Raw genomic sequence first — 26,094 nt, 5'->3', positions numbered from 1 at the left:
CGTTGATCACGTAGCGTGTCTCATTGGAAAAAACAGGTGAACTAAAATAACTTTAACTTTGACGGTTTTCCTGCTAGCTCACGTGGTCAGAACTTGTTTGTTGTTTGTGTCGGCCGGTGCGAGTGCGAATTGTGTAATGTAAATTGTAAATGTACATGTATGTTGTGTTGCGTGTTGAGTAATATAAATTGTAAAGTGCGAAACGATGTCAAAAAAATATCGGACGGCATTCAGCAAAAGCTACACTGAACAATTTCCGTCAATCAAATCGTCAAGAAAAGGCGAACACTTTGCGTTTTGCTCCACCTGTGCCTGTGACTTCTCCATTTTGCATCGAGGTAAAGCTGACATAGAAAAACATATAAGCACAGAGAAACATACACGGAACTCGGCTAGCTTAAAAAATAATAAAAAACTTGATGCCCTTAAGTCTAATCAAGACTTGAATGTTATCCGTGCGGAAGCTCTTTTTACTACGTTTATTGTGGAGCATAATGTCGCAATTCATGCTAGTGATCACGTTGGAGCGTTGTTCCGAAAGATGTTCCCCGATAGCGATATCGCAAAAAAATATGGGTGCGCAAGGACCAAAACTACTGCAGTCATTAAAGAGATGGCAAAGTTTGAAAAAGAAAGTATTGTGGAAATACTGAAGAAAAGTCCTTTTTCAATTGCTACTGATGGTAGTAACAAAACTGATTGTAAATTATATCCAATTTGTGTCACATATTATAATGAATCTTCATTGCAAATTGAGTCTTCTTTGCTGTGTTCACCTGTTTTAGAATCAGATGGAACTGGGGTAAACATATCTCATCTTTTATTAAGCGCATTGAATGAAAACCAAATTGATCTGGACAATTGCCTAGCTTTCGGGGCTGATAATGCCCCTGTGATGATAGGAAAAAAAATTGGTGCTGCTGGCATTATGAGTAAAAGCATTTCCAATTTATGTGTTATTGGCTGCCCTTGCCATCTTTTAAATCTCGCAGCTGAAAAAGGTGCAGCTATGCTCCCTGTAAATGTCGAGGAATATGTTATTGACATATATTACTATTTAGATAAAAGTTCCAAAAGAAAACAAAAATTAAAGCAATTTCAGGCATTGCATGATACAGAGACAAGAAAAATAATAAAACATGTATCAACTAGATGGCTTTCATTAGGGCGTTCTCTAAAACGCCTGTTGGAGCAGTGGGATCCGTTGGTATCTTTTTTCAAAGAAGAACTGAAAAGCAAGCCTAATTCAAATAATACTTTAAAAGATTACAAAATTCCAAAAGTAAAGGCCTCTGAAACAAGCAGCCGTTTTAACATGCAAGTAGTAGAGTCAACATCATCTAGAGCTAATTTTCAATCTAGCGCTGTTAAAAGACAGAAATTAGATCCTGATGTTGGTGATCATAAACTGTCCAAAAATATTCTTTCGAGAGAAGAAAGAATCTTTATGTTTCTAACTTCTGATTTAAGTAAAGCCTATTGCTTATTTTTAACTCATACTATACCACTTTTTGAAGAACCCAATGTCAAGTTGCAGTCAGGATCTCCACAAATACATATTCTTCATGAAATTTTAATTACAACTTTTAGGAATGTTTTATCCAGATTTATTGTTCCTTCAGCAATTAAAACCAGTACTTCATTGTTAGATGTAAAATATCATAGTGTGGAAAATCAGAGGTTAGATTCAGATCTTGTGATTGGACAAACATGTTCAAAAGTGGTGGAATCCTTAAAACCAAGTAAAAAAAAAGAGTCTTTTAAGTCAGTTAGGATTTATTTCACTACTGTCTGTGATTATATGTATCGTAAGTTCCCATTTAATGATGAAGTATTAATTAATGCTCAAGTATTGAACTTGAATAAGTTAGAGACATCTTCATTTTCTAGTGTACAGTTCTTCTGCCAAAAATTTCCAGTGTTGACAAAGCTTCTAAAATATCAAAGTTCTGATGCATTACTAGATGAACTGCAAGTTCAGTTTTGCTCTCTCCAAGTAGAAGCTTTGCCTGAGGATATTGTAACTGAAAAAAGAATGGATGTGAAGTGGGCGAAACTGAGTAATTATACTGAAAAAAAATATGATCTGCTATGTAAATTTATGCTCTCTCTGCTTACTTTACCACACAGTAATGCAGAATGCGAGAGAATTTTTAGCATGGTAACCAAAACCCACACTCAGTTTCGTTCTCAGTTATCAAATGAAAATTTAGAAAGCTTGCTGACAGTCAAGTCCAAAATGAAAGCTCCTTGCTTCGAAAAAAAGTTTGATGATTTATTTTTAAAAAAGGCAAAATCTTGCACTTTTAATTCTTTAAAATCATAAAATATTTTTTTAAAGCAAAATTTTCTTATCAAATGTAATATCTTGACAAGTATATGCTTATTAATTGTTTAGAAATGCTTTAGATTAATAGTATTCATTTTGCTATTATACTTCAACAGTTAATTACTAGTTCTATTAATAAAAGAATAATTAAACTTCAAATTGTTTTATTTCTGTGTATAAAATCCATATTTTCTGTGTAAAAAAATTCGTTTATAACACAATGCCATCATTTTAATCTTAGCATATTATGATTAAAACTTTTCTGTTCTGAAAGTAAGATATTATTGCGATTTTGATATGTCGGTACGTTGATAAATAAAATTGCAGGCTTTATCATGCAAATTGCAGGATTTTTCATTTGTCTAGGTTGGCAAGTCTGTGTTTATCAGAAAAACTGTCAAGAATTTTCACTTGGAAGGTACGATTGTGGAGATATTGATTCAGGACATGGATAATGTAATTTGGGAAATTTAGATTGATGAGTTTGAATAAGAGTCCATCATGCCAGACTCTGTCAAAAGCCTTGCTAATGTCAAAGAAGACTCCCACCGTAAATTTGTTATTATTATTATTGTTTTGGATATAGTTGACCATACGGATAAGTTGATGAGTGGTGGAGTGTTTTTCCTTAAACCCTAACTGGAAGTTGGGGATGATGTTGTTTGAGTTAATGAAATCTTTGATTTTTTTGAGAAGAACTTTCTCCACTAATTTAGAGATGGAGGAAAGTAGACTGATTGGACGGTAATTATGTGGGTAAGAGTGATCAGTGTTGGGCTTAGGGATAGGTATAACGATTGCATTCTTCCAATAGTTCGGGAAATATCCCAGTCCGAAGATCTTATTGATGATTTTGGTGAGATGCGTAATAGCATTAAGTGGGAGATGTTGAAGGTGGATATTTTTAATATTACCTTCACCACCAGCCTTCCTGGTGGGGAGGTCCTTAATAGTGACCATAATTTCAAGAGGGGTAATAATTGGGATGGTATCAGCAGGGGGAGGGGGATACTCAAGGAATTCCTTGATAGTGTTACTAATCAGAGTATTGTTATTCTCAGCATCATCTTGAGGGTTAGGGTAAAAAAAAATTTCCAAGGTGCTGGCAATTAAATTAGCTTTATTAGGGTTTGTATAGACAAGCTCGTTATCAGAGATATGAAGGGCAGGAATAACTTGCTTCTTGGTAGTAAATTTACGAACCAGAGAAAAGAAAGCCTTGGTATTGTTTTCCAGGGAGTCAAGGTAGTCATTGAAGGTTTTAGTTTTGTACTTATCAGTCACTGTTTTGATTTCTTTTTGGAGATTGTTAAGTATAGTTCTAAGAGTAGGGTCTTTGGAGTTCTGCTAGTGTTTTTTTATTCGATTTTTATGTTTAATGATGGAGATAATATCAGCAGGGAGCCTAGTGTGATTTTTGTGGATAATTTTCGTGGTGGTGGACCTATCCAATGCAAATTGGATGTTCTGAGTGAAAGTCTTGATACAAGTTTCAATGTCGTTGGTATTATGGATGCGAATTGTAATAGAGTCAGTGGAAGGGCGATGCAAGAGTCCAAAATCCAACAGAATGGGGCAATGGTCGGAGCTGAGCTCCGTAACCGCAGTAATATGGGCAGCATTCGGAAAATTCGTGAGCAGAGCAAAGTCAATAGTAGTGTTGGAAAAATTCCCAAAGTGAGTGGGAGTGTCAGGGGCAAAAATGTCAACACTATGATTAACAGTATAAGTAAGCAACTGTTCGCCGTTGGAGTTGGGAAGGCCGTCAGACCAGACCTGGTTCTTGCAGTTAAAATCACCAATCAAAATGGTGGATGGACTGAGCATGAAAATATTGTCAAAATCCGAATCAATGACTGGCCTGTTAGGAGGGAAGTAAATAGATGATATAGTGATATTGGAGTTGTCAAGTGAACAAATAATCGTGGTGTTCTCGAAGCTGGAGGAGTGGACTGGGCGAACATAATGTCTAATACCCAACTTAACAAAAATAGCAGTACCGCCACCACGATTTGTGGTGCGGTCGACACGATGACAAATATAATTGGGGAAGAAGACCCTTTGAGAACCATTTAGGTGGTTTTCCTGGACACATAAAATATCAGGAGAGTGAGCAATAAGGAAATCCGCGACCTCCCCTCTTTTAGAGAAGAGGCCGTTTGCATTCCAAGAACAAATAGAAAAATTGGGAGCACTAGCCATGAGCAAAAGTAGCGCTGAGAGTAGACAGATCCCTCATTAGAATTTCCATTCCTTTAAGAATGTTGTTGATGAGGGAGGGAATATTTTGAAAGTGTTTCAGTAGCTTAAGAACGTCGTGAATATTATTTGGTTTATTTTCAGTATATTCATCAGGGTTATGAGCAGTGGTGGTATTTTTTAGCATCTCTGAGTAGCTTGTGGGTATGTTTTGGTTGTTGACAGCATTGAGTGGATTATGAGTGGGATTGGTAGAGTGATCCCTATTAGGTGGTCGATTAGGGCAGCCCCTGTAGTTGGCAGTGTTATCACCACTGCAATTGGCGCATTTGGCCGGAGTATCCTTGGGTTTAGTGCATTCCTTGGTAGGGTGCGATTGTGCACTTTTTAGGCATTTGTTTTGTTTGTTACAGTTAATGCTGGAGTGACCAAATTCCTGGCATCTGTAACATTGTGTGGGGGAGGACTTGAGTCGCAAGGATTCCACTTTGATGTGGAAGAATCCAAGGACATTTACGTGGTAGATTCTATTGTTGTTCTCTGTACGAGGTAAATTGATAAGGAAGAGTGGGAGAGGCTTTCTATCACGACCATGCATTTGGGTGATTTTGTCAGGGCGAAGGCCTATTTCAGCCAACTTATCCTTTATGAATGATGGGTCCGTGTCTCCAGGGAGACCTCTAATGACCACTTTGAGACATTTTTCACCGCTGAGGGTGTAAGTGTGGAATGGGATATCTGAGTCGTTGAGGTGTCTGACTATTATTCTGTATGCCTCATCAGTGGGAGGATTTATAATATATTTAGTACCAGTGTACTTAATAGTAATTTTTGAGTCAGTTATGTCATTGATGGAATCAGCAAATTTAACAGGGTTGACTAAATTGTCGATGATTATTGGGGGAACTCTGTGACTGTGCTTGTTTTTTTACTTAAGTTTTTGTGCTTGAAATTCATTATTGTCATCCGTAACAGGCTGGGGGTGAGAGAAATCTGCAATAGTTTCATTCTCAGAGTCATCAACTTCATTAGCCAATGCAGTGTTAATGTGTACATTGTCACTCACTGTACAGGGGTCGAAGTGGTCCTATATATCCTATATTTTAAAAAAAAGTATGAAAATCGTCCTATATTTCCTATATTTTTGGAAAATGTCCTATATTTCCTATATTTCTGTGTTTTTATCCAATTTATTTCTTTAAAACAACAGTAAACAAACTATCTGACTTCGGATTTTTCGTCCAAAGTACGTGTGCAAACGAATTTCAAATTAAAAAACACAACTCACTAAATCCTGCAACAGGCATCTTCTCTCATTGGCCACAGCAATATGACGTCACTGTAGTGGGTGGAGTTTCGAGAACGAATTCTGAAGTGGGTTTTAGAATTTTGCGTTTGGCAACAGCAGTTTGTTTTGTTTTCCAGTGTGGTTTTTTTGTTTTTGTTTTCGTGTTTTTTTTTTTTTTTTTTTTTTTGTTTTCGCGGATATATTTTTGTGTTCAGTGCATTTTCTAATCGGAATGTTATAATAGTCTTTTTACAATCTTTTCTTTTTGTGGAATTTTATAGACCAAAATATCTGTATGTTTGTGCTACAAAGCATTGGTTATTTCCTGTTAGTTCTAAACACAAAGATGGTTTTTATTTATTTATATAAGCTATGTTTGTGACACTTCTATCCCTGCAAAGATTGTGAGTTGCTGTGTTAATTATCAATAAGTTTCCCTTTGTTCTTTTTCTTTTTTTTTGTCTACAAAGTACACTTTTTTCAAAAATTATTCTTTTAACTACAGGAAAGTCATTTCAGGTGTAAGTTATAATTTTGTTTGAAGGTTTTTTTTTAAAGAAAATCATTGATAAGAATAAATATATAATATGTATGTATTATTTCTTTTTTCATAGCGAAACTATTCATATAATGTGTCCTATATTTGTCCTATATTTTTTGTGGAAAATGTCCTATATGTGACAAGTCGATCACTTCTACCCCTGACTGTAGGCTGTTCCTGATTTTCAACGGTTACAGTTATGCCGCGGTCAGCTGCCAAATTGATATTTGCCAGTTCGTTGCTGACAATACTAAGTTTAGTCTTTGATGTTTTGATTTTTTCTTCTGTTTTTTTGTTTTCTTAACATTAGAAGTAACACTTTCATTATCGGTGGATGCAAGAGCACCAAACTGATTTGATAATTGGATAGAATCAGTGGGGTGTTTAGCCTTGGAAGAGGAAGAGCCTTTAATCGATTCACATTTCCTTTCCAAGTTACGTATACGACTTAGCAATTGCTCTTCTCTGTGACTAGCATTATCATGCTGAATACCATTGATATAGTGTGCAAGGGAAATCCGAGAGTTCATTGCTCTGTGTTTATTGCTGAGTAAAGCAAATTTCAAATCCGAATTGTCAGAGATCTGAATCTTCTTGTCGAAGTAATCACAGATAATGTGTAGGTTGTGGTCACATTGACCAAGAGTACCTAGATCCTGTGTTTCGAGAGAATACAGATTGATTTTGGAGATAAGGTCCTCAATAGAGGTAATGTCAAGGGTGGGGAGGGGGTAATCAACTCCAACATGACTTACCTCATATTTCCAGTCCTTGGATGTATCATCAGTTGTAGCCATCATCAGTCTTGAAATCAGGGAAACTCCTAAGAGGAGGTGCTCAATAAAGGCCCTTAAAAGGGCCGAGCGGGAATCGACCCGGTTTTGCCGGAAGGATGTACCGGACCTATCTCAATAGGCCACGGCAAACCAACGGGCTACTAGCGGGAAGGGGGACCTTAATCCGTCGTGGACGGAGAGAGAAGCATCAGCGGGTGGCCAGGCGGGAGAAAAAGAGAGGTTCTTCCTTCAGAGGGGGGAGCGCAAAACACGTCCTGCTGCTACGCCGGTCGGAGGAGGAATGTTCTGCAGGTTTTTTTATTGGATGGTTAGTCGGGCAGGCCCGCAGGGCCTTTTTCCCGGTAGGTGGGGGAAAAGTTGGCTCAGAGAGGGAAGTAGAAGAGAAAGTGCACAGGAGAGAGAGAGAGAAGGTATGTACGGGGCGGTGGGAAAAAAAAAGGAATCTTTTCAGGACCTATTTACAATATTTACACTATGTACACGGGTTTCCCAGACGGGGGTATGAGTGAGACAAATTGAATAATAATAAAACTAGGCTAAATAAAATATGTACAAGAGGTATCCCTAACGGGGGTATGAGTGCGACAAATGGAATAATAATAACTAGGCTAAATATGGTATGTACAGGACAATATATACATGAAGGCTATGTACAGGTCTGGCGAAGAGGGGCCCGCGTGGCGGGAGTATGAAGGAAGATTATCAATGTTATCTTCCCGGACCCGATCTCCCCATACCGGCGCCAGTCCTGGTACTGGAGAGGTCGTGGTCCACAAACATCGTATCAGAGGGGTGTGTAGTGTTGGGAATGTCACGGATAAAGTTTGTTTGTTCTCTTATTAAAGGGTTGGGGTGGGTTTCGATTTTGGTATAGAATTGGGTGGCTATATCCCTCATGTGGGGCATAAGATACTTGATGTTAAGGTCCCTATGAAGGATATCGTTGCGAATATACCAAAGGTTGCCAATTGCAGCCCTGAGGTATTTATTTTGTATGATTTGGAGGTTATGCATGTTAGTTTTTGCCGTATGTCCCCAGATGGGGATGGCATACGTGAACGTCGGTCTGATGATAGACTTGTAAAGTCTGATTTTGTTTTTTAGGTTCAGACCACCAGAGTTATTAGTGAGGCATTTGAGCAGGTTCACGTGGGAGGAGAAAGTGGTGCAGCTGTCAAATGTGACACCAAGGTAGGTCACTGACCTGGAGAATGGGACTATCGAGTCATTAAGGGTTAATGGGCCGGGGGCTTTTGTCCTCCTTGCAAAGATAACTGCATTTGATTTGGAGGGGTTGATAGAGATGCGCCAGTCATTGAAATATGCGGCAATGATTTCGACGTGTTTCTGTAGAAAAAATCTGGCATATTTTAGGCTGGGGTCTACCGCAAGAACCGCGGTGTCGTCTGCAAAGAGGGAGCTAAAAGTAAAAAGGTTGGAAGGGAAGTCATATGTATAAATACAATATAAAAGGGGGCTAATTGCTGATTCCTGGGGGACGCCAGCGGCTATGGGTTCGTCCGACAGGGCATTTTCGACTCTAACTCGGAAAGTTCGACTCTCCAGGTAGTGTGCAATTATCTGAATGAGGTAGCTTGGGAAGTTCAATACTATAAGTTTGTAGAGGAGCCCCTTATGCCAGACACGGTCGAAGGCCTTCTCTATGTCGAAGAATATGCCGATGGCCGACCGCTTGAGGGCCCTGGCTTCGGTTATTTGGTTGGTTATCCGTAGAAGTTGGTGATTGGTGGAGTGTTTGTGTCTAAATCCGAATTGAAAATCAGGGATATTGTTGTGCTGTGCCGTGTGGTCCTCAAGAAGGGATTTAATTAGCTGCTCAGTGATTTTGGCCATTATCCTGAGAAGGCTAATGGGCCTGTAATTTTGGGGGAAGAGGGGGTCGGAGCCCTTCTTGTGGATGGGGACAACGGTGGCACTTTTCCAGCACGGGGGGAAGTAGCCGAATTTGAAGATAGCATTAATGATATTGGTCAGATTAGACACAGGCCCTAATGGGAAGGTGCTTAAGGTGCAGGGCCGAGATGGAGTCATCACCTGGCGCCTTCCTAACATTTAAATTGATTATTATGAGCATGATGTGAAGGAGAGCATATGAGGGGGGGGGGGCGACTACATGGGACAGATTGTCAAAATAGTCGCGGACGGTATGGTTCACCCTACGGAAAACCGCGTCGTTGTAGGCATGAGCATTTAGCTGAAATTGGTTTTCAAGCGAGTCGGCGATTGCATCAACCTTTTCCTTCGACGAGAAAACCAGTCGACCAATGGAGGCGTGGATGGGGGGCATGTCCGATTTTTTGTTAGCAATGGCTTTAGCCATCCTGAAAATGCCTTTGGTATCCTCATTGAGAGATTCCAATTTTTTAATGAAGGAATCACTCCTCCATTTTTTAATTTCTGTTTTGATTTGCTTCTGAAGCTGATTTACTCTGTGCTTCAGTTCTGAGTCTTTTGTGGTTTGCCATAGCTTTTTGGCAGTGTTCTTCTCCCTGATTATTGCTACAATCTCCCTGGGTAGCCTCATGGGAGGGTTGGACACTTTTTTAGTCACTTTCGAATTTTCAGCTGCCGTCTGAATTGTGTGGGTGAGGTGGTCTATCTCCCTGTCAATATCAATGGTGGAGAGAATGGGGGGGGGGGGAATTAATTGGTGATGAACGTAGTGGGTAAAATGCTCCCAATGGATATTAGTGCAAGTGCTGGATGCCCTGAACGGGCTCCGAAGCTCAGCTCTAACCAAATAGGGTTATGATCTGAGCTGAGCTCAGTCAGGGAAGTGATTTGATATCTATTATGAATATTTTTGGAAATTGCAAGGTCTAGGGTAGTATTAATGTGGCCTGAAAACTGGGTTGGGGAATCGGGGTAATGGAGAGTTAGGTCATTGTTGACAAAGTACTCAAGCAAAGCTTTTCCCGCAGGATTGGAGCGACCATTGCTCCATAGGGAATGCTTTGCGTTGAGATCTCCAATGATGAGGGATTTTTGTTTGAAATTGAGAATTTTATCAAAATCAGAAATCAGGAGGGTTTTCCTGTGGGGAAGGTAAGCCGATGAGATTACGTATTCTTCATTGTTCAGGGAGATGACCACCGAACAGTTTTCAAGGGCGTCAGTTTCAATTCCAACTTCAGAGTGAGGGATATGTGTTTTAACACAAATTGCAGTGCCTCCCCCACTAGCATTACGATTCCTCCTGTAAATCTTATAGTTGGGGAGCCAGTTTTTCGTCGCCTTTAAAATGTGTCTCCTGCACACAAAATATGTCAGGAGAATGTTCAGTTACAAAGTCAAGAGCCTCACCCATTTTGTGGGAGAGGCTGTTTGCGTTCCAAGAAGCTATGGAAAAAAGCCTAGCCATGGCGGAAGGCGGCGCTGAGATTTTGTAGCTCTTGGAGCATGGTCTGAACGTTTTTGCATACGTTATCTAGTATAGTAGGGACCTTGTTAACTTCCGCTACTATAGAGGAGATATCTTTTACCTTTGTAATATTTGCATATGATGGGGGGGGGGGGGGGTAGCAGTATGTTTGCCACGTTTTGCGGCCATACTAGGGTTTGCGATACCAGTTATGTTAGGATTAGCTGAATCAGAGTCCTGGTTGACAGATCCAAAGTTGGGATCATTTTTGTATTTGCTGATCAGGTTAAATTGGTCACGGGTAATCCCGTCTTTAATAACTCTATCTGGAGGCCTGCGAGGGCAGCCCCGGTAGTTGGCGGGGTGAGGGCCTTGGCAGAGGGGGGGGGGACATTTGGCGGGAACATTTGGGGGTTTGGCGCATTCTTTGGTGGGGTGACCTTCACCACACTCGAGGCATCTGTGGGGGTTTGAGCAGAATGCACTGGAATGAAAATAACTTTGGCATCTATAGCACTGTTGGGGGGTAGTTTTAATTTTCAGGGGTTCTACATTGATCTTGAAGTAGCCCAAGTTTTAAGGTTGTAGAATTGGTCATTGTGTTCGGTACGGTGGAGGTACACCAAGAACAGTGGGAGGGGGCGGTTTTTCTTTCCCTTTAGTTGTGTGATTTGTATGGGGGAGAACCCAGCTTCTGAGAGCTCTTGACCGATGTAAGAGATACTGAGGTCGGCCGGCAGTCCTCGTATAACCAATTTCAAGTTCCTTTCCTCATTAACAGGGAAGGTGTGATTAGGGATATTATTTTTGGAGCAGAAATCAATAATGCGTCGATAGGAGTCTATATCAGGGGCGTTTATTTGATGTTTCTGTCCAGTAAATTTGATCAAAACAGTCTTGCCCACTAATTCTTTCAGAGTTTTTGCGAGTTCGACTGAATCTTTAACTTTAAATATTAGTATAGGGGGGGGGGCTTGTCATTTCGTCTTTTAAGGGGTTGTTGAACGTATTGATCCTGAGCCTGCGAGCCTGAGGGCTGAGGTGTGTTGTGGGGGGCACTGCTCGCTTGTGCAGAGTTAATAGGGGGAGCAATTGGGTCGGAAATTTCAGGAGCGAGTGCTTCATTTTCTACGCTTTGGGTAGTGGGGATTTCCTCTACTCCCGTATCCATGTTGGAATCAGTTTCATAGTTAGTGGTAACAGGTTCTATGTCCTCGCTGTTACCCATATCATGTTTAAATTATCCACAGTGTTTACAGGGATGAGGGAATTTTCCAGGTCATTTGAGGGGGGTACCCATCATTTTCTTAGGTCGTCTATCAATGTTATCATGGACCCCTTGCGGGATTACGTCCATACCAGCAGAGCGCCGAGCCGAGCAAGTCCCCTTAGCATTATGGGGGGGGGGGGCGACAATTCAATTGGCATTTGCAGCAGTTTTGAGATTTTTGTTCTCAGTCTTGAGAGTATTTATCTCGGTTTCTAAGTCGAATACCTTGGTTCTCACTTTTTCTTTTAATGCCTCGATTTGCGAGGTAAGAGAGGACTGCATTGAATTGTAATTGAGCATTTGCTCTTCACTTTTCTTTTGGAGGTCACTAATTTGTGACGACAGATCTGATTGAAGTCGTGCAGTGTTTTCCTCAGCTTCTTCACATTTCTTTTTAAGTTGCGTTTGATTAAGTAAATGCTCAATGCGGGCCCTTAAATAGGTCTTTGGCAAATCCTCAATGGGGATATTTTCAATATCAATGGTAGCCGAATTGTCCTTATTCCCTAGGAACTTAGCTGTTAATGTCTCCAATTCTTTAGAGGACATGGGATTGATCATGTTATAGAATTGGTTAGTATAAGAGAGTTTCCTAACAGGCGTTAGTGGGTTAGAGCATGAGCCAACAGGGCTTACCTGATTTGTCTGGGACGTGGCCGAGTCAGGAGGAAGTCCGGTCTGCAGATCCGAGTCGGAGCTTTCCATAGAGTCCGCCATTATAGAACAATAAGATGCCAGTGAACAGGCAGGAAGGGGGACACTAATTAGGAGGTGCTCTAATATGGCCCTTAAAAGGGCCGAGCGGGAATCGACCCGGGTTCACCGGAAGAATGTGCCGGACCTATCTCGATAGGCCGCGACAAACCAACGGGCTAGTACCTGGAAGGGGAAAAGATCTCCGTGCCCGCACAGAATCGACGAGTGAGTCAGCCTCGCTCCCGCGGGGAGCGGCAGTCAGGAGGGAGAACCGATCAAGAGAGGAGCAACCTCACGCACGTCCGCCTCTGACGAGCGGTGGAGGGGGAATGTCCCGCAGGTTTTTTTTTATGGGATGGTTGTTCGGGCAGGCCCGAAAGGGCCTTTTTCCCGGTTTGAGAGGGCGCCCGTAAGGGCGCAAATAGGTGTGTAGGAGTGGAACAGTTTGGAGAAGTCCTGAACGGGGCTACGTCTGGGCGCGGTCCTGTGCTGTAAAAACAAACAAGAAGGCAGGAAAAGGGGGGGCAGGGAAAGAGGGGAGGAAAAGCCAAAAGATCCAGGCCAGGGGGCGAGGCTAGGGTTGAGAGAGGGTCTTGCACAGCATCTGTAGATTGGAGATCACGGCTGTGATCACGTCCTGCACTTGAGAGGTGTTGGTGGTGGGAGCGGCCGGGGGCTTGCTTCTCACTGCCGACGTCTGAGGGTGGTTCCTAGCTTGAGCCGGAGGGCGGAGCTTCGGTCGGCGGGGGCATGTCCAATCCGACGCGGAGTGCTCGCCTCGGCAGTTGACGCAAATCTTCTTGTCTTTTTGACTGCAACCGCGGGAGTCATGGTGCTCAGCACAATACCTGCATATTGGGGCTTTCTTGCAATTGTGGGCTGAATGTGACCAGCCCTGGCAGTTGTAACATTGGGTGACGTCCATCTCCCTCTTTTTCAGCTTTTCGAACCGGATCCGGAAGTGGCCGATGGTTCTTGTCTGAGTTAGCAGTCTATTGGCATCCTTCTGGGGGGCGATGACCAAGAAGATGGGCAATAGGGTCTTGTCCTTCCTGGAGAACTGGATGATTTTCTCGATCTCGAATCCGTAACGCTCGAGCTCATCCTGTAATTCCTTTACTGGATAGTCGGCGGACAAGCCTCGAATGACTTTCTTCAGGGGGGCCTCTTCCGCGGGGCGGCGAGTCCAGTACTCCATCTTTTTGTTGTCTGCATATTCCTTTACTTTGTCATAGTCCTCCTTCTCGGCGGGTTGGATGCGGATCTCTGTCCTCTTAATGGTGGCCTGGAGTTCTGCCTCCGTAGTCTTGGATATTTCTTTGATAGCTGTACTGGGATTTGGTACATTGTCAAGCGTAATCAGGGGGACTCTTGGCTTGGGTCTGGCCTGTGCAGGTGCTCCGGCAATCGCTGCGTAGGTCAACTCCGCCTGGAACATCTTGTCTTCTTTGGGGGTTTTTGACTTCTTGAGAATCTGGATGTCCAACCATGCTACATCTAATCCCTGCTTATATACCTCCTGTGCAGCCAAGGAGTTACTGTACTTTTCGTTGAGCTCTTTTTTATACAGGTCGCGAAGTTCCAACTCCTTAGAGATCGCTGCGCGGTATACCTCTTGGGCTCGGAATATCTGTAGGACTTCATGGCTTTCGAGAGGCTGACCCTTGCAGACGTGATACATGTCCTCCAATATCCTCGTCATGGTATCACGAATAGCTGCAGCGGCCTTTTCATCGTTGATTTCCTTTAAAGTCGAAATTTCCGTTAGGACTTGGTCGTAGTTAAATGTATAATGTTCAAATATACTGCTAAATATGTGATTCCCTTTCTCCGTTGCTTTCCGCTTGAGTGGGGGCTTATCGTTTATCCGCAGATTCTTGTTACGCTCCATGTCGGGATCGGACTCAATACGCTTCCTCCAATGCACACGCGGGAGTCAGCACGACGCTCGGTGAGAAAACTAGCGATGAAACATCCGTCCAGGTGGTCTGGACTGGACTGGACATTGATTTGAGTTGGGCGTACACGGTTTGTGGTATACCATTTTACCCAAGGTCCAATTAAATATGATCATCACAGTAAAATCTTATGAGCAAGAGCTAGCCTGTCGTCTCCGCCGAAGGCGGAGCAAAGTAGGGGGAAAGTCAATCAGAGGCACTGCGGAGTGAAGGGAGAGTTCTGAATATGTGGCGCCATCTAACGATGCGAGCTGAGTATAACACCAGAGTCTAGTGATATGAAACGAGCACAAGACAACGAATAGAGATGTTTTTGAACATTTTATAAAATGTTATCTGTTTTTTTTTTTTTTTTTTTTTTTTGTAATTTTCGATTTTGCGTATTTTTTGTTTTTTTCCGGCCCTTTTCAGTTTTACATTTTTTTTTTTGAATAAGTACACTACTGGCCATTAAAATTGCTACACCAGGAGGAAATGCAGATAACAAAATGATATTTATTGGACACGTATATTATGTTAGAAATAAAAAATGATTAAATTTTCAAGAAATTTGGGTGGATAGATCCTGAGAAATCAGTACCCAGAACAACCACCTCTGGCAGTAATAACAGCAGTTATACGCCTGGGCATTGAGTCAAACAGAGATTGGATTGCATGTACAGGTACAGATGCCCATGCAGCTTCAACACGATGCCACAGTTCATCAACCGTAGTGACTGGCGTTTGGTGACGAGCCAGTCGCTCGGCAACCATTGACCAGACGTTTTCGATTGGTGAAAGATCTGGAGAACGTGCTGGCCAGGGCAACAGCCGAACATGTTCCGTATCAAGGAAGGTCCGTACAATACGGGCAACATGCGGTCGGGCATTATCCTGCTGAAACGTAGGGTTTCGCAGGGCTCGAATAAAGGGTAGAGCCACGGGTCGTAAATCATCAAAAATGTAACGTGCACTGTTCAAAGTGCCGTCAATGCGAACAAGAGGTGACCGAGACGTGTATCCAATGGCGCCCCATACCATCACGCCAGGTGATGGGCCAGTATGACGATGACGAATGCACGCTGCCAGTGTGCGTTCACCACGATGCCGCCAAACACGGATGCGACCATCATGATGCTGTACACAGAACCTGGATTCATCTGAAAAGATGACGTCTCGCCATTCGTGCGCCCAGGCTCGTCGTTGATCACACCATTGAAGGCGCTCCTGTCTATGACGCAGCGTCAAGGGAAGCCGCAGCCATGGTCTCCGATCTGAGAGTCCATGCTGCTGCAAACGTCTTCGAACTGTTCGTGCAGACACTTGTTGTCTTCCAAACGAGCCCGTTTCTTGACTCACGGCTCGTGACGTGGTTGCACGATCCATTAAAGCCATGCGGATAATATGCCTGTCTTCTCGGCTGCTAGTGATAGGTGGCCTTTGAGATCCCGCACGGCGTTCCGTATTACCGTCCTGAACCCATCGATTCCATATTCTGCTAAGAGTCATTGGATCTCGACCGACGCGAGCAGCAATACTGCGATAAGATAAACCGCAATCCCGGTAGGCTACAATTCGACCTTTATCAAAGTCAGAAACGTGCTGGTACGCATTTCTCCTTCTTACACGAGGCATCACAACAATTTTCCAACACGCAGCAACGTTCAAACTGAATTAGCACGTGGGAAAATGTCTGTACAATTTCCTTATTTAAACACATTGTAGGTGTCGCTGCGGGCGCGTGCGCTGTCTAAATGCGCTGAAAAGCTAATCATTTGCTTATCACATCATCTTCTTCCTGTCGTTTAAATTTCATGTCTGTACTATGTCGCCTTCTTGGTGTAGCAATTTTAATGGCCAGTAGTGTATTAATAAAAGGACAAACACAACATTTAGAGAAAAGAAAATGTGAAAAAAAAAACCCGAACGGGCTGCCTTCCCGGGGTCAAGCTGCGGATTAGGAAGGGGATTATGTGTAGTGCTTAGGGAGTCATAGTTAAGTAATTGCGTATCCGATGGGTAGGGATACTTGTCATGTCTGTTAATGTAATCTACCTGATAGTGGGGTTTGGGTGGTCATAGATATTAGCATAGAATTTCTTAGCATCCTTAATGATGAATCTAGAGATGGAAAGTATTTTTAGGTTGTCATGGAGGTCTTTACCTCTCTCATACCTGTCAGCCTGCGTCATTTGCCTGATGAGTTTGTTTTTAGCCACTTGAATTTTATTTATATTAGTTTTGGCAGCCAGACCCCATATAGGCGAGCCGTATAAGAGGGTGGGAAGAACAATGGTGTTATACATCAGCGTTTTGTTTTTAAGAGAAATTTGGCTGTGATACCCCAGTAGGGGTTTCAGAGCATGAGTTTTATGATTTGTTTTCTTCACGACCTTCTCAATCTGTTTTTTATAATAGAGGCCCTGGTCAATTGTAATTCCAAGATAGTCAACTTGGTTTGCGAAGTTTATGGGGTTATTGTTCAAGACAATTCTGTTTGGGTTTTTCTTTTTTCCGTTTTTTTTTTGAAGTGTATTATTTTAGTTTTAGAGGGATTGATGTCTATCCGCCATTTGGAGTACCATTTCGAGATGTCGTTTATGTAATTTTGTAAGTTCTTGGCAGCGAGTCTCTTGTTATAATGTTTAGTAAGGACAGCGACATCGTCGGCATAAAGAGCGATCATGCAGTCGTTGTTTTTTGGAATATCAGAAGTATAAACGTTAAACAGTAAGGGGGATAAAATGGAGCCCTGTGCGACGCCACTGTACATGTTTTTAGTTTGGGATAGGGTTTTGCCAATTCTAACCTGTAAGGTTCTGCCTGTGATGAAATTCATGATGATGTTAACAATGTAATGGGGGACGTTATAGTCAACTAGTTTCGCAATGAGGCCCTTATGCCAAACTTTGTCGAAGGCTTTAGTAAGATCCAGGAAGGTACCTATGGTTCATTTTTTTCTATTAAGACCCTCAGTAATATAGTTTACAACCCGTAGGAGCTGGTGTATTGTGCCGTGCTGGGGCCTAAATCCGTACTGTTCATCCGGAATGATGGAGTTATCGATGATATGTTTTTCGAGGAGATCTTTAATGATTTTTTCATAAATTTTTGACATTGTGTTGAGAAGGCTGATTGGTCTATAATTATCAGGGTCAGTTTTGGGTTTACCAGGTTTGTGGATGGGCACTACAATGGCACTTTTCCAGTTCTTAGGGAAGTATTTGTTTTTAAGACAGCAATTTATAATTTTAGTAATATTTGTAATGAGATTCTTAGGGCTGTGTTTTAGCGCCTTATTAGTTATGCCGTCCTTGCCAGGGGCTTTTTTAGAACTAAAGTTTTTGATGATATTGGCCACTTTGATGGGTGAAATGAAGGGGGTGGGGGAATCATCTTGTGGGTTAAGGATGGAGTGCGAGATTTTAGAATTGAGCTGGTCTTCGAAACTGGTGTCCTGGTGGGGGGGGGGGGAGTGCACTAAAATTTTTACCTATACTATTTGCCATAATTTCCGTAATCTCATTCTTGTCAGTAATGATATTGTCGTCAACTTTAAGGTGGGTGATAATGTTATTATTATTTTTGAAGAGGTTTATGGCCCTATAAAGGGTTTTGTTGTTGGGGTTGAGGGATTTGATAAAAGTTTCCCATCTGTTTTCTTTGAAGTGATGGATCATGTTTCTGATTTCTTGCTGCATCCTGTTAATCTGCGCGTTGAGGTTATTATTTCTAGTTCTCCTGCTTTCCTTCCTGAGTCTGTTTTTCTTAATGATCAGTTGTCTAATGAAGGGGGGGGGAGCCTGAGAGGGTCGTTTGAGATGTTGATGTTGGTAGTGGCTAGGTTTTGTGCGTGCTGCATAGCTTGGGTGGTTTTCTGAATCTCATTATCAATATCGTCAATATTATTTATTATGGGGTTGCCGGGGATGGTATTGGCCAGAATTTCTGTATATTTGACCCAATTTATTGCCGGTATAGTGAGCTGCCTTTTTGGGAGGGTGTAATCAAGTCCAAGGAGAAGGATAATGGGATTATGATCGGAGGATAGGTCATCAATGCTATCAATAATGTATTGCCAGTTATTGTTTCGGACGAGAGCAAAGTCAATGATGGAGTTCCCATTGCTGAAATGGGTGTAGCTATCAGGGATGATAATTTGGTAATTTTCAGTGGGTGCGTAATTGTGAATGAAGGTGCCTCTGGAATTATTAAAGTTACTATTCCAGCTATGATGGTGAGCGTTGAAGTCGCCCATGAGGACCGAGTTGTAGTTTAAGCGCGCAATAGCGTTAATGTCATTTAAGTAGATGCTGTTCATTGGGTGGGCATAAATGGAGGCAACCGTGAGGTAATGATTATCGCTTATCTTTATAGTGACAGTGGAGTTCTCAATAGAGGTGGTGTTGATAATTTTTACAGTAAAATCAATGTTTCTTCTTATGTAGATGGCCGTGCCCCCTCCCGTGCCGATGCCTCTATCATTCCTTATGCAAATGAAATTTGGGAGATTATATTTCACACCAGTTTTAAATTTCGTTTCCTGAATGAGGATGAGCTCAGGGGAGTATCTCCCTACAAAGTTGTTTAGCTCATAGATTTTGTTTTTGGCGAGTCCATTTGCATTCCAAGACATAATTTTAAGATGTTTTTGGGCCATATTAATGCGGGGAAGAGGAGCAATTAATTTGCTCAGCAAGGAGCTGCATTGCATTAATTATGCTGTTAAGAGTGTTGATAATGGCACTCTGATTTTTTGGGGTGGAATTTTTTCCCGCCATATCGGCGAAAGTGAGGTCAGGTCGTACACTCCTACCTTGTATAGGATTTTGAAAGCTGCTCTCTGTTCTTCTAAAAGTATTTTCCCTAATGTTGTTTTCCTTCGTGTTCGGTTTTGGTCTTTTGACACAGTCGTATGAGCTTGCAAGATGGGAGTCGCCGCAATTGCAGCATTTTGGGGGGGTGTTTATGTCTTTTCTACAGTCCCTACTGTGGTGTTTATCGCCACATTTCAGGCACCTGGGTTCTAAAGTACATAAATGTTGGGAGTGGCCTCATCTTTGGCATCTATAACATTGCGTGACTTGGCCTTTCCTTCGAAAAGTTTCGATTCTGACTCTAAAATAAGATAATTTATCCAAATTGTAGAAAGTTTTATTTTTGTCATTTTTTTCAAAGCTCACGAAAATGAGGGGAATTGGAATTTTTTCTTTCCCTTTAGTCATTCTTATAACTTTAATGGGATTGTACCCTTGCTCTTTTATGTCATCAATAACATCATCAATAGAATAATCAATGGGCAGGCCTCTAATGACCATTCTTAATTGCCTATCCTCATCAAGCTGGTTTGTGAAAGATTGAATATTATGCTCCTCAGTGAAATTTCTAATGTCTTTATGTTGTTCGGAGGTCTTAGGTTCGATAGCAATTTCGCCTTCAGCTATTAATTTGCAAGTAACTTTATCTTGTATTTTCTTTAGGATTGGTTTGGGGTCAGTTATTTTAACTAAATGTATTTTCGGAATGTTGTTTCTTTTGTTTTTCTTATTTTTAGTTTGTATTTGGAAGTTTTCATTTATGTTAGTTATGCCTTCACTATCCATCAAATTATTTTGACTGTCGTTATCCTCACTGGTTCTTGCGATCTTGGTTCCCTTATTGTTTTCACTAGGGCCGGCTTCGCCTAAATCTTGCTCCGAAATGCCTCTTTTCTTTGAATATTTTCTATCATTACTGTCTTGTTATAATTTATTTAACCTGTCATTATTTGATTTTTTCAAAGCTTCCATCTCTAATTTTAAACCTTCCATATTATCCATATAGACTCTTAAGTCCTTATTTAAATCCTCATTTGCTACAACAAGTTCATTAATTTGAGTTTCCTAGGTTTTTAATTTGCCTTCATAGATTTTTGCTTTTTTCTCTTCTGCGTCAAACAAAGTATTAATTAGTGAGCCTAGATAATTTTTGTCACTTTCAATTTTATCAATTTCCAATTCATCGTGGATAGCAGCAATGACTAACCTTAATTTATGGATAACTTCGTTCAATTTATCTAAGTGTACAAGTTTTTTACATCTCTTGATAAATTTAATGGTGAAATTATGATCATATTTATTCCTAACAAGGACCTGGTTAAGGGCAATGGAGATACCACTCACCTTCTGGTACTTGTCCATGTCCGTCCGCCGGGTCGTCTCGGTCAGCACATCTTCTTCCATCTCCGAGTCATTAGTTGTCTCGTCCGCCCAGTTCGACTGGTAGTCGTTAACATCATTCCTTAGATTGAGCTCTGCGTCCATCTTATCCTGTACTCTCCTCCGTGAGCCCGGTGAAAGGCGTAGTGAAGACATCTTGCCGTCGGCCGTCGGAAAATCTCGGGGTTACCGGTCCCCACGCGGATAAGCAATTCCTTCTACAAGCGGAGGGTTTCAACACAACCTCACCGCTCGGGTCTCCAGCGCGTTCTCGTCCAGGTGGTCGGTCGGTCGTTAAATTTTTGGGGGGCGTACAGAGCAACTCTTTTACCCCGAGTCGATGATGAGCAAAACGTGAGGGATGCAAGACGGAGAGCCTACATTGCGTCCCCGCAGAGCGGAGCGAGAAATGGGGGGGGGGGGGTACGAGATGAGAGCACATGCTGGGAACTTGCACCAAAAAATACTAGATTATAATAGTACAACACATTTTTTTTTTTTTTTGAGTTGTGCCGGGGCACCGCTCAAATTTCAATTTTTTTTTAATCATTTTTATCCTTTTTTTTTTTTTCACATGACAACAAAGAGAGAAGATTGCCCGTGGGCCGGTGCAAGCCTAAGAGAGGGCAAGCTGCCGATTAGGAAGAGGGTGGCTGGAGGTGCTGAGCGAGTCATAGTTAATGAGCCGAGAGTGGGCAGGATAGGGATATTTACCAGTTTTGTTTATGTAGGCGGTTTGATCATTGATTAGTTTGTTCTCGTGAATGTAGAGGGAATTGTAGAAAATATTAGAATGGTTGATAATGAATTTGGATATGGAAATAATGTTAATTCTATTGTGAAGGTCGAGGCCTCTATCGTATCTCTCGGCGTCAAGCATAGTTCTGATAGTTTTGTTTTGCACCACTTGGATAGTTTGGATATTTGTTCTTGCAGCCTGCCCCCAAATAGCCACTCCGTAGAGGAGGGTGGGGAGAATGACGGTTCTAAACAGAAGCCGTTTGTTGTGTAGCGATAACTTACTCTTGTAACCTAGGAGTGGTCTCAGCATGTGCAATTTATTTTTAGCTCCGCTGACAACCTTGTTTATATGGGTTTTGAAGAACATACCCTGGTCGAAGGTGATCCCTAGATATTTGACTTCATGTAATGATCATTTAACGATTCAATTCTTACTCGCAAGAAACTGGACTCTCATTAGCTAAACCATACTTTATTTTATCCACAACACTTATCTGGACAACCGAACTACAATAACAACAACAACCAAAAAAACAGACGAATCAAGCTTTCTTATATAGGGCTGCGTAGCAGCGCCATCTGAAGAAATTAGCATAATTTGCAACACACCCCACCTGTACACTGTACACATAAAAGTTCAAATAATAACTGAAATCTTAATTCTAATTGAATGTGTTGCAAACTTAAATTTTACAAACTCATAGAATTAAAATGTTCATATTAAATCAACAAACAGTATCCGATTTAACAAATTTGTTAATACTTCAAATAATAAAATAAATTTACACACATGATAAATTAATATAATCAAACAAACTTAAACTTCAAAGGGATACAACAGTTTAATGGGTCTTCTGTACAGTCCCTTTGTAGTACGCACCATACAGGAACGTACCTTTCCGTCACGACCCATAAATATTTTTTCAATCACACCTAGTGACCACAGTAGTTTTGATTTTTCTAACCCTTCAACTAATACTATATCATTTTTCTTCAAATTAGTTTCTGGCAGAGGATTTAAGAAATTATGAGCATTGCGTAATTGAAGAAGGTATTGTTCTTTAAATTTGCGCCAAACTTCACGCAGAATTCTAGTCATGAATAATTTCCTTCTAGTTAAATTTTCTCTACTTGAATTTTCACTAAACACTTCTGCAAAATAGATCGGATAACTAGGATTTTTCTGTCCTGGATACAAAAAATGGGCTGGAGTTAAGGGCTTTGGTTCATTTATATCGTTAGTAACGTAAGTAAGAGGTCTGTTATTTAAAACAAATTCAATTTCCGAAAGAATAGTTAACATTTCCTCAAAATTAAGTAGTGCTCTGCCAAGGGTTTTTCGCAATGGATCTTTGACACTTTTCATTAACCTTTCATAAAATCCACCCCACCATGGAGCATGAGGGGCTATGAATTGCCATGTTATGCCTTCTAAAGCAATAAAATCTTTAACTTCATTAGCTATTACAATTTTAGAAAACCCTTTTAAAATGTCATTTGTATTTTTAAAAGTCTTTGCGTTATCAGAAATTAGAAATTTACAACTACCCCTTCTAGCTATAAATCTTTTTAACGCTAAAATAAAACTTTTCGTAGTCATATTCGTGATTAATTCAAGGTGAATTGCCCTTGTTACACTACAAGTAAATAAAGCTATGTAAGATTTCTGAGGGCTACCTTTTTCAGATTTAACAAAAACTGGACCAGTGAAATCCACTCCTGTCACACTGAAGGGAGGAGTATCAATTATGCGATTTTGCGGCAGTTGCGCCGTTATTTGTTTTGCCGGTTTTAAGGAGTACCTTTTACAAATTAAACATCTCCCTATAACCTTTTTTACAATTTGTCTACCCTTCGGAATCCAAAATTTACATCTAATTCTTGCAAGGGTAGCAGACACCCCACCATGAAATATCTTGTTGTGCTACCTAATAATTAACAATTCAGTTAATTTAGATTGTTTTGGTAAAATTATAGGATGAATTTCATCTATTGAATACTGGCTTTCTTCCAGTCTACCCTTTACGCGTAGAATATTATTTTCATCTAAAAAGGGAGCTAATTAAAAAAGACTAGAAGTTTTAGAAATTTGCTTATCATTTTTAATGCATTGTAATTCCGAAGAATAGACAACATTTTGTTCAAACTTAATCCAGGAATCTTCTGCGTCTTTCATTTCAACTGCAGAAATAGTTCCTGTATTTGATACATGTTTTTTCAATTTAGCAATAAATCGTTTAACAAACACAGTTATTCTTAACACGTTTGTCAAACTACTATACTTATTTAAATCTAATAAATATTTAGGAGGATTTACAACACAACTATTTTGTACAGTACTTGCAAACTCTTTACGAAACTCAAGATCTCTGACATCATGTTTAACTTCTGTACTCATGTTTGGCCAACACTCAGATGGTTGTCGTAACCATGGTGGTCCGTTCCACCACAAACTATTTTTTGCCAGGTCTGCTGAATACATGCCTCTGCTAACTATATCGCCGGGATTTTGTTTACCAGGGCAATGGAACCACATATTAGGATCACTTAACCTTTGAATTTCTTCAACCCTATTTTTTACAAATTGCTTATATTTACAAGAATTACTTTTGACCCAACAAAGTGTTATAGTAGAGTCTGTCCAATAAAAACATTTTGTATTAAATTTTAAGCGATCACTTACTTGCTTTACTAATCTTGCTGACAATATTCCACCCATTAATTCTAATCTTGGTAATGTAAGGGATTTAAGGGGTGCTACTCTACTTTTAGAACAAATAAAACTAGTAACAATTCTACCATCTTGTGCAACGGCACGTAAATATAATACAGTACCATAAGCAGAAACAGATGCATCTAAAAAAGAATGAATTTCAAAATTTAAAAAATTATCAGTTTTTAACTCATACAGATAACATCTGGGGATCTTTACACTGTTCAAGTTCTCAACTTCATCGCACCACATCTGCCACCTGTGGTCCAATGGTTTCGGCAGCTCTTCGTCCCAATCAACACCGGAACTCCAAATTTCTTGAAGAATACACTTCACGATGATGATATAAGGCGCGAGAAATCCTATAGGATCGTAAATACGACCCACCACTTGCAGAACGAACCGCTTTGTGCTGATACGGTAGGTTAGAATTCGAGATAGCTCTTTCATACAGAACCTGAAAACATCTTCTCCTGGATCCCAAATAAGACCCAGCACCTTCGAAGAAGAATCATACTGCTGGAGTCTAATGTCGGATTGTTCACAGTCAATATTGTTTTCTTTCATCAGAGAAATTAATTCGCGCGAATTAGTCTTCCATTTGCAAAGCACCATGCCAGCTTCTTTCAGAATTTTTATGCTTTCAATACAAGTCTGAAAGGCTTCATTTACTTCTTCTCGACCCCCAATCAGGTCATCAACGTACATGGAGCTTAACAATAGTTCGCAAGTGCTAGGATATTGTTCACGAAGTCTCTCAAAATGATATTTCAGGGTTGCAGATAGGAGATACGCACCGGGTTTTAGTCCAAATGAAACGCGATTAAAATGAAGCACAGTCATTTCTTCTGATTTTAAATCATTCTTCCAAACAAATCGAGTAAAATCTCTGTCCGAATCGGATATCTCAATTTGTAGAAATGCTTGTTTTATATCAGCAGTAAATGCGATTTTACTTTGCCTAAATTTTAGCAACAGCTCAAAAAGACTTGGATATAAATTCAGTCCTTTAAAAAGACATTCATTTAGTGAAAACTGTCCATCCTCATGAGCAGAGCCATCGAACACAATTCGCAAACGTGTAGAAGGTTTGTCGTCACGAATTACCGCATGGTGAGGCAAGTAAAATCCCTGATTAGATGACAGCCTATCTAATGACGGAACTGCGACTATACCTTCTCCAAGATAGCTATCAATCACTCCCTTATAAGTTTCAAAAAATGGAGGACTATTTCCAAACCTTTTAATCAACCCCTGAAAACGCCTAACTGCATTTTCCTTATTATCGGCTAATTTTTCCTTCATTCCTGGTTTCCACGGCAACTCTACACAATATCTCCCATTTGAAAATTGAATAGAATTACTGAAATCATTCAAGATTTCCTTTTCCCTAACACCGAGAACATTCGCTTTCATTTCCCGTATACCTAAACTTTCCAATTCCCAAAATCGTTTCAATTCAGACGAAATAGAATCATCTGAATGAAGGACTAAATTCACTGAAGTTAACGTATTACTGTCTAAATTTCCCTGTACAGACCACCCTAAGGCTGTTTCTATCGCCACCAAAGACGAATTTAATCGCTCAGTTTTATGAACTAAATTCCAATAATTATCTACTCCTATAAGCAGCGATATTTTCTTATTACACGTTAGCTCATCCACATTGTATGTTAAAGTGTAACCCATCGAGTTTAAATCTTTCCATATATTTTCATTAGGTAAACTTATCATTCCCTTCGAGATTTCATCGATTTCTAATGCTTCAATACTACATCTAGATCCATCTACCAAATTCTTTAAATTCACTTCGACCCTTTTGCAAACTTGTTGCTTTGGAATATTACATCCGAATGAAAATATGCTTAAGTTTTCTGTACCTAATACTTTAAAACCTAATTTCTTTGAAATATTTTTCAGAACCATTATCGAAAATACCAAAAATTACTTCAGAAGAATCTTTCCCGATTATTTCTGTTTTAATACATTGCAATAATACACCTT

General features: G+C 40.6%; 1 protein-coding gene across 1 annotated transcript; it reads right to left on the bottom strand.

The window, feature by feature from the left end:
- Positions 1-21,206: 21,206 nt before the first annotated feature.
- LOC129230127 (uncharacterized) lies at positions 21,207-24,798 on the bottom strand. The gene is made up of 4 exons (XM_054864532.1): positions 24,294-24,798; positions 24,177-24,233; positions 23,718-24,014; positions 21,207-21,289 (listed from the first exon to the last, which is right to left on the bottom strand). Exons 1-4 carry the CDS (start codon positions 24,796-24,798, stop codon positions 21,207-21,209), a joined length of 942 nt encoding a protein of 313 aa, XP_054720507.1.
- Between the last annotated feature and the right edge of the window lie 1,296 nt (positions 24,799-26,094).

Source organism: Uloborus diversus, chromosome 9 (assembly GCF_026930045.1).
Source record: "Uloborus diversus isolate 005 chromosome 9, Udiv.v.3.1, whole genome shotgun sequence".
In the NCBI taxonomy this organism is placed as follows: domain Eukaryota; kingdom Metazoa; phylum Arthropoda; class Arachnida; order Araneae; family Uloboridae; genus Uloborus; species Uloborus diversus.
Note: the sequence above shows the minus strand (reverse complement) of the source record. Positions and strands in the feature narration are given on the sequence as shown.